The sequence below is a fragment of the Mus pahari genome, chromosome 23 (genome assembly GCF_900095145.1).
Source record: "Mus pahari chromosome 23, PAHARI_EIJ_v1.1, whole genome shotgun sequence".
Lineage (NCBI taxonomy): Eukaryota > Metazoa > Chordata > Mammalia > Rodentia > Muridae > Mus > Mus pahari.
Genome location: NC_034612.1, coordinates 32867003 through 32883545, shown reverse-complemented (window position 1 = coordinate 32883545; position 16543 = coordinate 32867003). Strand labels below are relative to the sequence as shown.

Below are 16543 nucleotides of genomic sequence, written 5' to 3'. Positions count from 1 at the left end.
TTATATGTAAGTACACTGAAGCTGTCTTCAGACACTCCAGAAGAGGGAGTCAGATCTTGTTACGGATGGCTGTGAGCCACCATGTGGTTGCTGGGATTTGAACTCAGGACCTTCGGAAGAGCAGTCGGGTGCTCTTACCCGCTGAGCCATCTCATCTCATCAGCCCTCCAGCCCCATTTTCACAGTAACCACTTCACCAATTTAGCTGTCATCCCAGCTCTGGTTAGAACCTGCTACTCTGACTGTTACTGTGCTTAGGGGTGTGTGTGTGTGTGTGTGTGTGTGTGTGTGTGTGTGTGTGAGTTCTCTGGTTTCTCTGATGGAATATCCAGTGAAAACACTTACTGAAGAAGGAAGGAATAGTTTCTTTTGGCTCGTGGTTTGAGTGTGTAGGCTGTCATGGTGGGGAGGTCGTGGCTGCAGGCGGGCGCCTGGGGCTCAGTCACGGCGCATGTGTGGTCCGGAAGCAGAGAGTGGTGGATGCTGGGGCTCAGCGGACATTCTCCTTTAAAACTGTATTTACTGATTTATGCACACGTATCTGTGTGGGTATATGTGTATGCAGGTGTATGTGCGTATGCGTGTGTATGTGTGGAGACCAGAAGAGGGTATTAGATGTCGCCTTCTAGTCCTCTCCTACAAGTCTTTGAAGCAGGGTCTCTCGAGAGAGCTGGAGCTCGAGTCTTCCTGGCTCAGCTGGCAGACAGGCAGCCCCAGTTGTCTTCCTGTCTCCTGTCCCTTGGAGCTGTAGTTGCAGGTGTGTGCCAGACGCCTGGCTGCTTACGTGGGTGTTGGGACCTAAGCTCTACTTCTTAGAATGTCAGACAAAACAGGTTCTCTTAACTGCTGAGCCGTCTGTGCAACCACTTTCTTCTCTTTAAAAAACAAAAAACTATCTATCGCCTGTCTGTCTGTCTGTCTGTCTGTCTGTCTGTCTGTCTGTCTGTCTGTCTTGTACATGTCAAGGTCAGAGAATAGCTTGCAGGGATTCTTCTCTCTGTCTACCACCTAGGTCCCAGGGATCAAACTTAGGCTGCCAGGCGGGCTTACAAGAGCCTCTATGCACTGAGCCTTCCCCGGCCTGCGGTGCCACTTCTCACTCAGCCTGAGCCAGCCAGCGAGCGACCCAGGGAGTAGGTTTGCCCACCTTCAGGAATGGGTCTTCTCGTGAAACCTCTGTGGAGACCCCCTCACAGACATGCTCAGAGCTTCACCTGCTAGGTGATTATAGATTTCGTTGGGCTGACAGTATTTATTAACCGTCACAGGAGGGATCAGTCAGAGTGAGAACTCTAGGGTCCCAGAGGCAAGGGGTGTCCTGGCTGGGCCTCCCCTCCTCTGCCCCCATTGCTCCTGCTTCCGTTTTCCCTCCCTCCCCTCCCATTCCTCATCCATCCGGTCACTGCGACCTGTAAGTTAAGAGCTTGATGACTGTGGCTCTGGGGAAAAGGACCCTTGGGGACTAGAGCCACCTCCCTCTCTGACCCACCTCCATCTGCTCTCACCACTTAACACTGGTTGGGGGGGGGGGGGCGTGTCTCCTGTGTTGGCCTGGTTTTTAGATGCTCTAGGCAACCCTGAGCGTTACTTCAGGAAGACTTCCTGGCCCTACTCTCTCTGCCTCTGGGGACTGGCACTGTCCCATAGGAGGCCGCTAGGCTGTCTCTCTAGCATGTTTGATTCTAGGCTGTCTAGGCTGTCTGGGCTCCCATCCCCCGCTTTCGTGGCTGCACTGGATCCTAGCTCTTCTGAGGCTCTGGATGGCTGCATCTCCATCTTCCCCAGGAGACCAGAAGGCTCTGTGGATTCTTGAGTCTGTCTTGGGCAGAGACAGTGCTCTTCAGGACTCTGAAGTTTTCAGGGTACAGGGAGCTAGATGGGGTGCAGGAGCTCAGTCGCTGCATCTCAAGTGGGACCTTGACCTGTGAGGGTCCTGAATATGGTCTACTGTAGACCCTGTCAAGGGTATTTAGACAGGGTCCTCAGTGGGACTCCAAAGCCATCTGTCACCTGAGACATTGCTGGGCCAGGCTAAGACTGACTACTTTGATCAGTTTATTTATTTACTGAGACAGAGGCTCACAGCGTAGCCCAAATTGGCTTTAATTTGCTGTGTAGCTAAGGATAACCTTGAATTTAAAATCCTTTTCTGTGTGTGTACCTGGCGTCCTTCTACAGGGGGGATAGAACCTCAGGCTGCTAGGTAAGTGGTTTGCCAGCTGAACTGCATTCCCAGCCTCCTCTCTATACCGTTTGTTGATTGCATGCATATGTGTGTGTGTGTACGTGCACGCATGTGTGTGTAGATGTATGTGCGTGTGTGCGTGTGTACGTGCGTGTGTGTCTGTGTGTGTGTATACGTGGACATGTTACCATGTTACCTTATATGTGTCAAGGACAGATGACAGCCAGTAGGAGCTTGTTTCCCTCCTTCCACTATGTGAGTTCCGGGAATTGAACTCAGGACCTCAGGCTTGGCCGCAAGCACTTTTCCTTGCTGAGTCCCCCTGTCAGTTTCAATTTTTAAGTACATTTCTGTGAACTGCAGAGATGGTTCAGTGGCCTCTAGGGCTTGTTGTGGAGGAGGACCCAACATCCTTCTCTGGGCTCCTCCAGCACATCACACAGACATGAGTATAGCATATACACACATAGGCACACCACTTATAAGCATAAAATAAAGATGAAAGAGAAGGGCATGAGTTTTGTGTGTTCATGTACATGTATGGGCATAGGCATGGGATCTGCACACATGGAGATCAGAGGGCATCTTGCAGGAGTCCATGTCTCTCCTGTGGGTTTAGATGATTAAACTTGAACTCTGGTCTTCAGCCTCCTCTCTGCCCCATTACCCTCCCCCCTTTTTTGCTAGGGTTAAAGGCATGCACCCCGTGCCTGTTTGATAGATTTTATTGTTTTTAAACTTGTATCTGTTAGTGTGATCACAGGTGAATGTGACAGACAGGCTTCTGGGGTGGGGGGATGGGTAGGAAGTTTGGGGATCAAAGACCCCCTCAGTGGGGTTCAAGGGTCCTAAAGGATTGTGTTGCTGGGGTTGCCAGAGGGTTCCGTGGGGTATACGTGGGGGGTGGATATGAGCGGTGTCATGGGAGACTGGAACTCACTGCCACCTTGGCCCCCAGGGCATGGCCGGACTGATGATGAGTGTGATCGAGCCAGGCACCGGGAGGATCGGCTGCTAGGGACACGGCTGGACCGGGACCAGGAGAAGTTGCTCCGGTGAGGACTTGGGGGCCTGAAAGTGCGGGCTGGGGGCTTCTGGAGTAGGGGTCTTGAGGTGACCTCTGCACTCGCTCCACCATGGTCCTTGAGACCTTAGGCTTGTCTCCTTAGGCTTGTCTGTTCATGTGACTCAAGGTCCCTCCAGCCACTGGTGAAGACCATTAGCTGTTCCCAGGCTCATGCTAAGTGCCTGTCAGCTCCCTGGGCCGTGGTTCTCGCTTAGCCCACCCCCCATTCCTAGGCTACCGGCGGTTCCCATGCCTCTGTTCCTCTTTGCAGGGAAAGTAAGGAACTGGCTGATTTGGCCCGTCTACACCCCACCAGCTGCGCTCCCAATGGTCTGAACCCCAACCTCATGGTGACTGGTGGCCCAACGCTGGCAGGCTCAGGACGCTGGTCTGCTGATCCCACGGCTCACTTGGCCACGAACCCCTGGCTGCCTCGCTCCGGTAGTACATCCATGTGGCTTGCCGGACACCCTTATGGTGAGTGTAGCTTTATGGGGTTTCTTTCCTTGAGGGAAGGCTGGGACCAAGTTAGTCTTTCTCTGGCTCCCTGTCGTAAGATGGGAGTGACATACGTGTCCCCAGTCTGCCTAAACTCTTAAGGTTCCTGTTGGGATTCTCAGTGGACATCGGGGACTACAGTGCTGTCAGTGGGCTGAGACTCTCCTGATGTTTGTATAAACTTGGCTTTCTCCCCCTAGGCCTGGGACCCCCCTCTTTGCACCAGGGCATGGCCCCTGCATTTCCACCTGGCTTAGGGGGCTCCTTGCCGTCAGCTTACCAGTTCGTCAGGGACCCCCAGTCTGGCCAGCTGGTGGTTATCCCTAGTGATCACCTGCCTCATTTTGGTAAGTGACCCTTGAGTCACAGCCAGGGATTTTCCTGGCCACCCATGGGGATGTAACGGCTCTGTATATGGGGTGGGGACAAGGAGGTCCAGGGAAGCCTGAACATCAGTTGTGTCCAGAGAGCAGATCTTGGGAATTCCATGAGAATTCAGTCAGGGTCACCTGGGTGTCCTTGTCCCTTCTGGGGCCCACTCTGCAGACCATGGAGTGTAGTTCCCATGGTGACAGGTTGGTTTCATTCTACGCGGGGGTTCAGGCTGCGCTGTGGTGCCCATCAGTGTAGGGTGAGGGATGATGTTCCAGGCTGAGGAAGCCAGCGGGGTCCTGTTTGTTGTGTCTGCATCGGATCTCAGCGTCTCCCTCTGGAAACGGGGTGGGAGCCCACATGGGAGCGGAGGCTATGGTGTAGCGCCCTGTTGTCTGTCTCTGCAGCCGAGCTGATGGAGCGCGCGGCGGTGCCTCCCCTCTGGCCTGCCCTGTACCCGCCGGGCCGCAGCCCCCTGCACCACGCTCAGCAGCTGCAGCTCTTCTCTCAGCAGCACTTTTTGCGGCAGCAAGAGCTGCTCTACCTGCAACAGCAGGCGGCCCAGGCCCTGGAGCTGCAGCGGAGCGCACAGCTGGTGGTGAGTCCTGGCCCCATGGTGGGAGGCAGATGCCCTAAGCCACAGCCACCTGAAGGTAGTGGCAGTCAGGGAGGGCTTCCTGTGGGAGGAAGCATCTGAACAGAGACCCCCGGTTGTCACGAATGGCACTCAGGACAGACGGGACCCCCGCGAGCAGCGGGAAAAACCAAGAGTTGACCTGTGGGGGCTGGGGAGATGGCTCAGCGGTCAAGAGCATTGACTGCTCTGCTGGAGGTCATGAGTTCAAATCCCAGCAACCACATGGTGACTCACAACCATCCGTAATGAGAAACAAATAAAAAAACCTGTAGGCTAGAGCGAGCGCTGGGTGGGAACATGAGGGAGAAGGGAAGTGGGGGGCGGGGAGTTGGCCTGTGGATTGGAGATATTTGCACTGGGAATACCCAAGGGGTCTCAGAGGGTCCCCTCTGACTTTGGACCTCTATGGTCTAGAAGCTTCCGTTCCCAGGAAGTAGGGGTACTAGGGTTAGTTACTCAGTCCTTGGGTCCAGGGGGCCACAGGAGCACCAAGTGCTCCTGCATTTTGGGTACTAGCTGCTGCGGGCCCTGTGAGTACTGCTTATTGTACAGCTAGGTTTCTCTGTGGCTGTCAAGTAAACGCCTCAGGGAGTTCCTGTTCCCCACTGAGGTGCTTGCATGATGCGACTTAGTACTGAGCAGGTACTAAGCACTAAGTGCCAGGGTGTGGGTTCTCCCATTATTGTTAATGGCCCCTTGCTTCTACTGTGAGGGTCCCCGCCGGGCCAGGGTCCTCATGGAAATCTCTGCCTGCATGGTGTCAAGGAGTTTTAGGCCAGGGTCCCTCCTCGTAACACCCAGGGCTCTGTGCCCCGCCCCCGGCCCGCTCTCCGGGTTCTGTAGAACGTCACATTTATTACATGTGCACCATGGTAGAATCCTGTGGTGGATTGGTTCCCTTGGGGTGGGGAGGGCTGCGTGGCCTGGACCTTGGATCTTGCCTGATACTTTCTGGAGTGGAAAGCATCAGGGACCGGGCAGGCGATGGTTACCGCTGTGCCTACCCCATCCCTTCTCCCACCCCTCAGCAGGAGCGCTTGAAAGCACAAGAGCATCGGACGGAGATGGAGGAGAAGATTAGCAAGAGGAGCCCGGAGACCACGGGCAAGGCCGGCCTGAGTGCCGCAGGCCCTGGGCTCCTGCCTCGCAAGTCTGCCGGCCTGACCAACGGCCCGGCAGGCAGCCACAGCAAGGCCGTGAGCCCACCCCCGTCTCCCCGAGCCTCCCCCGTGACCTCTCTGAAGGCCAAGGTCATCCAGAAGGTGGAGGATGTGTCTAAGCCTCCAGCCTATACCTACCCCGCCACACCTAGCTCGCACCCCAGCAGCCCGCCACCTGCCTCCCCACCTCCTACCCCTGGGCTCACCCGAAAGGAAGAGGCTCCTGAGAACGTGGTGGAGAAGAAAGACCTGGAGCTGGAGAAGGAGACGCCCAGTCCGTTCCAGGCCCTGTTCACAGGTGGGAGTGTAGGACAAGGGCTGCCTTGCCGTGGGACACTGCATTCCTGAGTGTTCATTGGCCTGGTTTCCTCTCTCAGCTTGTCTGTTCATATGCTCATTCATTCATTCATTTATTCATTGACTCACTCATTCATCTACTGGCTTCATTCATTCATTCATTCATTCATTCATTCATTCATTCACATAGTCCCTCTTGCTGAGTACTCTGTAGAGCCCGTTGCCCAACTCTGAAACGAATGCAACTGAGATTTCTTCCCCGTCGCACTCCTGTAAGTGGAGTGCAGGAGACGTAGGCCTGATAGTATCCTGCAGGATGCTCAGGACACAGCAAAAAGCCAGACCTGGGATCTCCGTATGTAGTCACCGTGGGAACATCAGCGGTTCCCATCTGGGCAGCCTCCTTGACACCCCCCCCCCCCACACACACACACATGCTGTCCCAGCGCCTGGTACATCAGGACTAGCCACAGGTGGCTTTCAGGGCTGGGGTTTATGTCTACATTTCTGGGGACCATAAAGATTGTGAGGTTGTATTTGGGAGGATTTGGGCTCAGTGTCATGTTAGTTTGTACAGGGACTGCCCCGCTCTGGAGCCCTTTGGTGTGATGCTATGCTAAGGGTTGAGCACATGCCTGGCATGCCTGGCACACGCATGCTTCCCTGGGCTCCTCCTGTTGGCCACTGTCCAGGTGTGTGTCAGGCTTGAAACTGCCTCTGTCATTCCAGCTGGCCCTGCCACTGAGGGTTAAACTGTATTACTGTGAAGGATTTTTCTCTGTTGGGTTTTGAGACAGTGTCTCCCTATGTAGCCTGGGCTGGTCTTGAACTCACAGTGCTTGGTGAGTTCACATGAATAAAGGCATGTGCTACCATGAGTTTTGAACACATGCCTTATTGGTGTGACATACAGCCTGGGCTGACTGACAAATCTTCACGGAGCTTGTTTAAGCTTTTTAAGATTTATTTATTATTATGTGTAAGTACTCTAGCTGCTTTCAGACACACCAGAAAGAGGGTGTCAGATCTTGTTAGGGGTGGTTGTGAGTCACCATGTGGGAATTGAACTTAGGGCCTTTGGAAGAGCAGTCAGTGCCCTTAACCACTGAGCCATCTTGCCAGCCCCCTTCTGTTCCAGTCTTGATTCATCTTCATGAGGACAAGACGGTGGCCGCCGACTTTGCTCTCAAGGCTCAGTCATGTAGAAGGGTCCTGGGTTATTTCAGAGGGCAGTGGAGGTGAGGCAGGGGACCACTGCCCCCTCCCCTGCAGCTCGTCAAGCAGGGGACAGAGCCATGGGGAGCCCCTCCACTGACACCTTCTGTCCTTGACAGATATCCCTCCCAGGTATCCATTCCAAGCCCTGCCACCGCACTACGGGCGACCCTACCCCTTCCTGCTGCAACCCGCTGCCGCCTCTGATGCCGATGGCCTTGCCCCGGACGTGCCACTCCCGGCGGATGGGCCCGAGCGCCTGGCACTGTCTCCTGAGGATAAGCCCATCTGCCTGACACCCTCCAAGATCCCAGAGCCACCTCGGGACAGCCCGGAGGAGGAGCAGCTGGCCGACCGGGAGGTGAAGGCCGAGGTTGAGGATATCGAAGAGGGCCCCACAGAGCTGCCTCCCCTTGAGTCACCATTGGCCCTGCCCGTCCCAGAGAACATGGTGGCTGCGAGCCCTGCAGGTGGCCGCGTAGGTAGTCCTCTCGAGGCCCAGGCATTGAGCACAGCAGGTCCGGGCTGCCGGGAACCCTCTGAAGCATCAGACTTTGCACAGGTTGCTGAACCGCAGGTGGAGCTACCGAGCAGGACAGAGCCCCACGTGGCTGCCCTGGAGCTGGGCACACAGCTGACACCCGAGCCACTGGTAGAGACTAAGGAAGAGCCAGTGGAGGTGCCCCTGGATGTGCCGATGGAGGAGCCCACGGCAGAGGCAGAGCCTGGGGACAGTCTGCCCCAGCCATCCTTGACTGAGCCTCAGCCCGGCCTTGAGCTCTCAGACTGTAATTTGCCTGTCCCAGAGGACCAATGTCTCAACCTGGAGGCCCAGGAGGCTGTGCCTGCTCCTGCCAGTACCTGCTATCTGGAAGAGACCCACTCTGAATCCCTCCTGCCTGGCCTGGATGACCCACTGGCAGGCATGAATGCACTGGTGGCTGCAGCCGAGCTGCCCCAGGCCAGGCCTCTGCCCTCCCTGGGTCCTGGAGTCCCAGCCGGGGAGAAGCTGGACACAGCCCCCAGCCTAGCCCTGGAACACAGCTTCCTGCAGGGCATCACCCTCCTGAGTGAGATAGCTGAGCTGGAGCTGGACCGGAGGGGCCAGGAGGCTGCAGGTAAGCACTGGGCTGAGGGCTTCCAAGACTTTTTTTTATTTAGTGGTGGGGTGCACGCCTTTCATCTCAGCATCCCTGAGCTATGACTGGCCTGTTCCAGAGCCCAGTGGTTCTAGCTAGGCCAACCTGGTCCGGGCTACCCAGACCTTCAGAGTAGATTTACAGATCTAGGGTTTTTCTTTTTCTTTTTTTTTTTCTTAAAAACTTTGAAGATAGCCAGAATATGTCTTATTCACAGATTGTTTTGTTTGGTTCTGTTTTTGCTTTTAATTATAAAATAAGGCTTAGTGGCATTCAACCCCATTCATCCCAGCCTCATGGGAGCCTAGGGCAGGAGGGTTGTGAGTTTAAGGCCAGTTGGACTAGAGACTAGAAGGCTGGCTAGGCAACCAATCAAGACCCTGTTCTCACCATAAAAAGTAAAAAGAAGGCTGGCGGCGTGGTTCAGTGGTTAGAGCCCCTGCCTAGAATCCCCCAGTGAGGAGCTGGGGGTGTGGCTCAGTGGTAGAGCCCCTGCCTAGCCAGAGGGTCTTGGTACCATCCCCAGAAGTGCAAAGTGAATAAGTAAATAGATAGTCCCTTTTCTGGTTCAAGTGTGAGTTGGGATAGTAGAGTGCTTGCTTTAGCCATTGACCAGGGGTTCCATGTCCAGTATTGAAGTGGAGCTAGGAGGCGTGAGAAATGTGTGTAACCAGAGGTGCCATTGTGATGGACTTAAGCCCCCAGTTCCACCCCCTCCCCCTGGTATGATGTGTCATGAAAGCAAGGGTTCTGAGAGGGTGGGTGGGATGTTGGCAGCAAGAGGGGTGACTGTGGGTGAAGGCACCTGCCACTGGGACCTAGGTAGTAGCAAAGGGAAGATGTCCTCGAGTTCCACACGTGCTTCGACTGTGTTAGGTCCTGTCTTACCCTCCGCAGCCCCCCACCCCATCACCCAAAAGAAAAAGGAGAGAATTTATCTGCTGGTGGACCCAAGTTGAGCAATCAGGACCTAGCATTAGGCACGGTCTGGGTGCTTGAAGTTGTCTTGACTCTTTTTCTCCTGTGCATATCCAGTTGGTTCTTCCTTTTTCTGCCTCTGTCTCCTGTTCTACTTTTCTCTGTTGACCTCATTTTTGCCAGGCTCCTTCTCCTCCCCGGGGCTTCCAGTAGTTCCTCCCATGCCTGCTGGCCTGCTCAGCTGGGCTGAGTCTGCATCTTTCCCAGAAGTCCTAGTAGGAACTCGGAGACACCTCATCCTGGGCCCACTGGGGTTCATGCTTTTTACTACAAAAAGCCTGGGGATTCGGCACCAAGGGTAACGCCCTGTCGTCGAATGAGTGTGAAGACCTTAGTTCAGATCCCGAGAACCCATCTGCAGCCAGCCAGGCCAGCGTGCCTCTGAAATTCCTTTGTTGCTACAACAGACTTGGGGGCGGAAGGAGAAGCATTCCAGGAGTTCAGTGGCCTCTGAGCCCGGCGTATACACAAGAACAAGACATCCTTTCTCAAATAAGGAGGGAGACTGACACCTGACTTGGTGTGTTCTGTGGGGGTGGGGCCACTCATATTAATGCACGCATGCACACACAAACGCACACACATGTATACATGCACTCACATGCATGCACCTGCACACATGTACACACACACACACACACACACACACACACACACACACACGAAGGAAGTCCTTTTGTTGGGGAACAGGGGTTGCTTTTATGCACCGCTACACTGGACCCCTGTTGCTTTTTGAGGAACCTCTCCCAATCCCACTAGAGACAAACCCCCAAATCAAAGGTCAGCCATGAGCAACACCTGGGCCCATCTCCCAGTCACCCCCTAGTCGTGACAGCCACAAGCTGGTGTATGTGTGCGCTGGAATTTGCTCTGCACTTTACCAGGGCCTGGGCCCCTTTGACTAGAGATTTTCTTTCTTTCTTTCTTTCTTTCTTTCTTTCTTTCTTTCTTTCTTTCTTTCTTTCTTTCTTTTTATTTTTTCATTTTAAAGACAGATATGAAGCCCAGGCTGGCTAGGAGTTGGAGCAATTCCCAATGCCTCGTCTTCCTGAGTGCTGGGATTGTAAATATGCTGTAGACCTGTCCAGTCATTTTCTTCTGTTTGTAGATGCCTGACCTTTGCCTGTCTTTGTTTTTAGACTTTGACTCCCTCTGATAGGTACTGATTGTATATATATATATTATATTATATATATTATATATATTTTATATATATATAAAGTTAGGGCCTGCCTTAATAATCTCTACCCTCTGTAGAAACCATTGTACATAGGCCACACCCCATTGCGCCTGGTTGGTTGTGATGTCGCATACCCGTGGTGCTGGTATTTAGCAGGCTGCCACAGGAGGCTCTCAAGATGACTGGGATTCACATCCAGTTTGCTAAGTTGGGGTCTGGCTTGGAATGTGTGCTTTGGTGCGATTTGGACCAATCAGGCTGGTGATGTGAAGGGAGAGGGCAAACTGGTTCCTTTCTGTAATTTGGCTCCACCACCTCTGCCTCCATGAGGATGCTGAAGCCATAGAGGTGTGGCAGAAAAGGCTAGCCCACTTCAGTCTGATGTGCTAGGAATCTGGTGGGTTCACTGCTGCATGGAGTTCATTTATTTTATAAGTAAAACTTGGGCTGGAGAGCTGGCTTAGCTCACAACCCAACTCACAAGCATAAAGCCCTCCGCTGGGTGGCACAGGGCTGGAGTTGCAGCTGTGAGAGCCAGACTGAAGACTGTTGTAAGGCAGGAAGCTCTGAAGCTGTAGCCGAGGGTACAGTGGGTGCCTAACAGGGCCCTGGTTCCATCTCTTGTTCTGTATAAGCCAGGCGTGGTGGGATAACCCGTCACCCGGCAGAACCAAGAGAGTCTGGGGTTCAGAGTCACACTTTTTTTTTTTGTTTTTTTGTTTTTTTGAGGCAGGGTTTCTCTGTGTAGCCCTGGCTGTCCTGGAACTCACTCTGTAGACCAGGCTGGCTTCGAACTCAGAAATCCACCTGCCTCTGCCTCCCAAGTGCTGGGATTAAAGGCGTGCACCACCACGCCTAGTCAAAGTCACACTCTTATGTCCAGGCTAGCCTTGACTACATGAGGTGCTGTCTCAAAAACAAAAAAGAAATGGAGACATCTTTAGGAGTCCAAGGCCAGCCTGGTCTACATAGTGAGTCCCAGGTCAGCCCCAGAATAAAACAAAATAACAAAACAAAATAAAAATTCAATCATTATATAAATAAAAATTGAAATAAAACCCCAAGCCACTGATTTTTCAATGAGCGAGGAGGAGGTTTTGGTTTTTGGTTTTTTTTTTGTCACCTCTGTTGGCAGCAGTAATTCTGGTTGTAACTGGTTCAGGAAGACACTGTTGCCATCTAGTGGGGAAACTCAGGGAGGCTTCAGTGACTGACAGAGCTTGATGCAGGACAGTCCCCAGCAGAGGAGTCTGTCTGGGTGTTAGGAACAGGGCTGTGGAGCCTGATTATTGTTTACGGGCTGGGATTACTCATGCTCGCCCTCTTGACCTTCAGACACGGAGGGAGGTTTGCATCTCTTTCTCAAGCATGCAAAACTGGTTAAATTTCAGAGTGGAAAAAAAAAATATCAATTCGAAAATGCAAAGCGAACCTACGAGACAGCCGAGTGAGGGAGGTGCTGGCTACTAAGCCTGAAGACCTGGGTTCGAGTCTCTATAACTCAGGATGGAAGTGGAGAACCAATTCCTGAAAGTTGTTCTTTGACCTCCGCATACACACTCTTGTCTATATAGCACCTTTTCTTTTTCTCTGTTTCTCATTCATACACATACATGTGCATATACACACTTGGGTGCATGTATGCATGTGTGCGTGCATGAACACACAGCAATAAGGTATAATAAAAATAAAATTAAAATAGTCAGGCATTGTGGTGCAAGTCTCTAGTTTTAGCACTTAGGAGGCTGCAGCAGAGGCCTGTGAGTTTGAGGCAGCTCTAGCTCAGGCAGAGCTCAGGAAGCCCCAACTCCGTATGTAACAAAGGATGACCTTGAACTCCTGACCCCCTGCCTTTGCCTCCTGGGTGCTGAGATTACTGTTGTGGGCCAGTATGCCTTTTTCTATGGTGCCAGGGATTGAACCTCAGGCTTGGCGCTCGCTGAGCAAGCACATTATCGACTGAGCCAACGTCCCCAGCCCTATACTGTGTTTCAGTATTTATACGGGAGGCTGGGTGTGTTAGGAATGTTGGAACATGAGAGTACATTCCTGAGCTCTAGCACACACTGGGTCACATCCTCCCCCTGAGGAGACCTGTGCATGTTGGGGCATTACACCATTCTTTCTCCTTGACTTCTGCTTTTTAAGATACATATTTGTGTGTGTATGTGTGTGCATGCATGCACATGTGTGTTAGTGTTATGTGCACATGCCGAAGCACATGTGTGGAGGTCTGAAAACAATCTCTGGGAGTCTGTTTTCCCATCACACCCTGTTTGCCACAGGCCATGCCAGATAGCTGGTTCTCAGGACTTCTGGGAAATTTCCTCTGCCTGACTCCTGACTCGGCTTAGGAACACGGGAACTGTAAATGTGTGACTGTGCTGGGCTTTACCCACGTCCTGGGTATTTGAGCACAGTAGGTCTTTCCCTCACCCAGCTATTCCTCTAGTCAAGTTTGTGCTTTTTATTTCTCTCTCTTTTCTTCTTCTTCCTCTTCCCCCTCTCCACCTCCTTCTCCTCCTCCTCAAAGGGTTTCTCTGTGTAGCCCTGGCTGTGCTGGAACTCACTTTATAGACCAGGCTAGTCTTGAACTACTAGAGAGCCACCTGCTTCTGCCTCTCGGTACACACACACACACACACACACACACACACAATTTTAAGTGTGTGTGTATATGTGTACTGTGTGTGTGTGTGTGTGTGTGTGTGTGTGTGTACACGTGAGTCCTGGTGCAGAGGGGTTGGATCTCAGGAGCTGGAGTTACAGGTGGCTGTGAGGTGCCTGACTAAGTGATGGGAATTAAACTCAGATCCCCTTTAAGAGCAGAATGCTCCCTTACCTGCTGAGCCATCTCCAGCCATTTGTGCCTCCCCCTTCCCCAGGATTTATTTGTTTGTTTGGAAAGAGGGTCTCTATGTAGCCTGAGCCCAGTCCTCCTGCTGGGGTGATGGGTGTGAACCACACCTGATTCCCTAGACCAGTTTTCTGATGTGGGACACAACATATTCACGAAGGAGAAATCAAGTAGAGACAGGTGGGGATATCCATTGTCCTGGGAAGGAACCTCTGCCAGTGTTTGGTTACTCCGAGGTATTCCTGGCCTTTCACACACAGTGCAGTAGACCACAGGGCTGTGTGGCTGTGTGGCCCAGAGCCAGGGCTGACTATAGTATCTGGGAGTTTGGTCTGGCCTCTTGGTGGCTGGCAGCGTGGGTACGGCCATCTTGCCTGTGGTCCAGGTCCCAGCACTGACACCCTGGCCTCTCTCCCTTCCCCAGACCCAGAGCCAAACCTGGTGGTGCGACCCTCCCTGGAAAGCCTGCTGGCCGCCAGCAGCCACATGCTGAAGGAGGTGCTGGAGAGCCCCTTCTCAGACCCACTCAAGAACTTGCGGCTTCCGCGTGAACTGAACTCCAACAAGAAGTATAGCTGGATGCAGAAGAAGGAGGAGCGGGTGAGCCTTCGTCCTCCCTTCCTCCCGGAGGCCTGAGAGGCAGAGGCCGATGGGCGGGATCCAACCATCCAGCCGCCTCCACCTTTTGGGTCATCTCCCCTCTCTTGGCTTTCCTATCGTTCTCACACTATGTCAGGCCTGTCCTCGTGTGTGCTGCGAGATGGATCAGCATGAAAGCATAATGGAAATGAGGCCTGGGGCTACCCTTTCCTGCCTTTGTGGTCTCAGGTAGCTCGAAGGACAGACTTCAAGCCCTCGTGTGTGAATAACACACTTGTTATTTATCTCATTAGACCATTCTGGGTAGTGTTTTAGTCGTGTCATCTTAAGTGTGGGTACCACTCGGCTGGGTGGGCATTAGGCAACAGCAAGTGCAAGAAGGATATGAGAGTTCCAGGCCGGGCTACTTAGTGAGTTGCACACCAACCTGAACTCCAAGTGTAATGCCAGAAACCCTAGGTTTGAGCCCAGCCTCGGAGAAACTGCACATGGTGCTGTCCACCCGTGATCTCAGTACTCAGGAAGATGAGACAGGGAGATTAGAAGTTGAAGGCCAGCCTGGGCTGCATGAGACCTTGTCTCTGAAGCAAACCAAGCAGAATAGGGGGCAGCAATGGGATTCAAGCATCAGCAGGCAGCATCCTCCTCATTTGTCTCTCTATCTCTCTCCTCCTGGTACCCCTTGCAGATGTTTGCTATGAAATCTTCCTTGGAGGACATGGATGCGCTGGAGCTGGACTTCCGGATGCGACTGGCAGAGGTCCAGCGACGGTACAAAGAGAAACAGCGGGAGTTGGTCAAGCTCCAGAGACGCCGGGACTCCGGGTGAGTGTCTCCCCGGTTTGTGCCCCATCCTGGATAGCTGGTCAGTAGGTCGACTTTGGTAGTGGTCAGGTGTGTGCGTGGACCCAAGTGCCCCACTCCGCTTCCCGCCCACCCCAGGTTCCTAGCCGAGCCTGTGAATTCTTTTTAAGGGACAGGCACGAGGATGCCCATAGAAGCCTGGCACGCAGAGGCCCTGGCAGGCCGAGGAAACGGACCCACACCCCGAGCGCCCTGTCGCCCCCCTGCAAGAGAGGGAAGAGCCACAGCAGTAGCGGAAAGTAAGGCTGGCCCCTCGGTGGGTTGGGGACTGACTGTTACCCAGCTCGGAGGGGAGGTTCAGGGCCCCCCTTGACGGTGCCCACCGCTGGGCGCCAGGGGACCTGGTCGTGCCTGGCCTTCTGATCCCTGAACGGCAGCTCCCAGGGAGCCCGGAGTGCTGCCCAGTCCAGGAGGGTGAGCGAAGAGGAAATGGAAAGACCCTCAGTGGCTTAACTCTAACCTGAACTCTTGGCCCCGCCTTCTGCCCTACCCACTTCCTCACCATTGGAGAAAAACTTCTGCCTCTTTCCATGGCTCCTCCCTACCGGAAGTACCAATTCAACTCCAGCCTTCTAGGGCAGGCTGGCTGCATTGCTGTCTTCCTGGGATCCCACAAGAGACCAGGGCTGCTCTCTGGGGACAAGGTTCTCTTGGGTGGCACTGCAGCCATTTCAGAGGGGTCCTCCTGAGGTTGTCTTGATTGCTGGCTGGGATGAGGGCTCTTTTTCTCCAGGGCCAGGCATCTGCCAGATGGGCTCAGCCTCACCTGTAAGCAGGCCAGATGATGAGGTGCTTAAGGAAAGGGGTTGGTACATCCGGGTGGGTGGATTCTAGGTGCTTGTTTCAAGTGCTTGGAAACAAAAAGTTGTTTAGGACTGGCCATAGGCAAGGTCGTAGGATGGTCATGGTCTTGTCGTGAGAAAATGGCCCCCGTCTTGCCGCATCTTATAGTTAACCTTGGATGTTCCTGACTGGAAGAACAAGAGGTGAACATATGTTGGTCACCAGCAGCAAGAGACGGTGAATGAGAGATGATGAGAAATAGAGAAAGCAGCCGGGGTCACCAGCAATGCCGGCACAGTAACCTGAAATGTGTTATCGATATACTAAGCTTACCATAGGGTCCTGGCCCCACCCCTCCTGTGACCTTGGTCAGGCATTAGCTTTTCTGAGTCTCCAGTCTCAGCTTCCCCATGTGTTAAAACAAAAACAAAAACCAAACCAGAAAACAACAACAACAACAAAAAAAATAGCTCCAGACCCCCAAAACAGTCACGAGTGCTCTGGGGCTGGAGTGCGCCAGGTGCAGTGACCGCCTAGCGTGCACGAAGCCGTGGCTCTGCTCCCATGCACAAGGTGCGCTGGCCCAGGCCTGTCACCCCAAATGGGAATCAAGGCAGATTCACAAATTGAGAGACACTTGTCTCTCTGTCCCTGCTCTTCAGAAAAGGGGCTAATGCGGGCCTTCCCCCCCCCCCCGTCCTCCCCCCCAGCC

At 53.4% G+C, this 16543-nt stretch overlaps 1 protein-coding gene across 8 annotated transcripts in view; it reads left to right on the top strand.

Moving 5' to 3' along the window:
• The window catches only part of Tnrc18 (trinucleotide repeat containing 18), a 100216-nt gene that overhangs the window by 41540 nt on the left and 42133 nt on the right, over window positions 1–16543 (top strand). For 4 of the 8 annotated variants that reach the window (XM_029533824.1, XM_029533826.1, XM_029533823.1 and 1 more), the window contains 9 exons: window positions 3144–3240; window positions 3523–3728; window positions 3950–4096; window positions 4529–4719; window positions 5787–6216; window positions 7550–8548; window positions 14009–14184; window positions 14873–15009; window positions 15159–15287. In XM_029533824.1, coding sequence (XP_029389684.1) covers window positions 3144–3240; window positions 3523–3728; window positions 3950–4096; window positions 4529–4719; window positions 5787–6216; window positions 7550–8548; window positions 14009–14184; window positions 14873–15009; window positions 15159–15287 — 2512 coding nt within the window. The remainder of the gene's footprint in view (window positions 1–3143; window positions 3241–3522; window positions 3729–3949; window positions 4097–4528; window positions 4720–5786; window positions 6217–7549; window positions 8549–14008; window positions 14185–14872; window positions 15010–15158; window positions 15288–16543) is intronic. The other 4 variants (XM_029533825.1, XM_029533830.1, XM_029533829.1 and 1 more) reach the window with 3 other exon arrangements.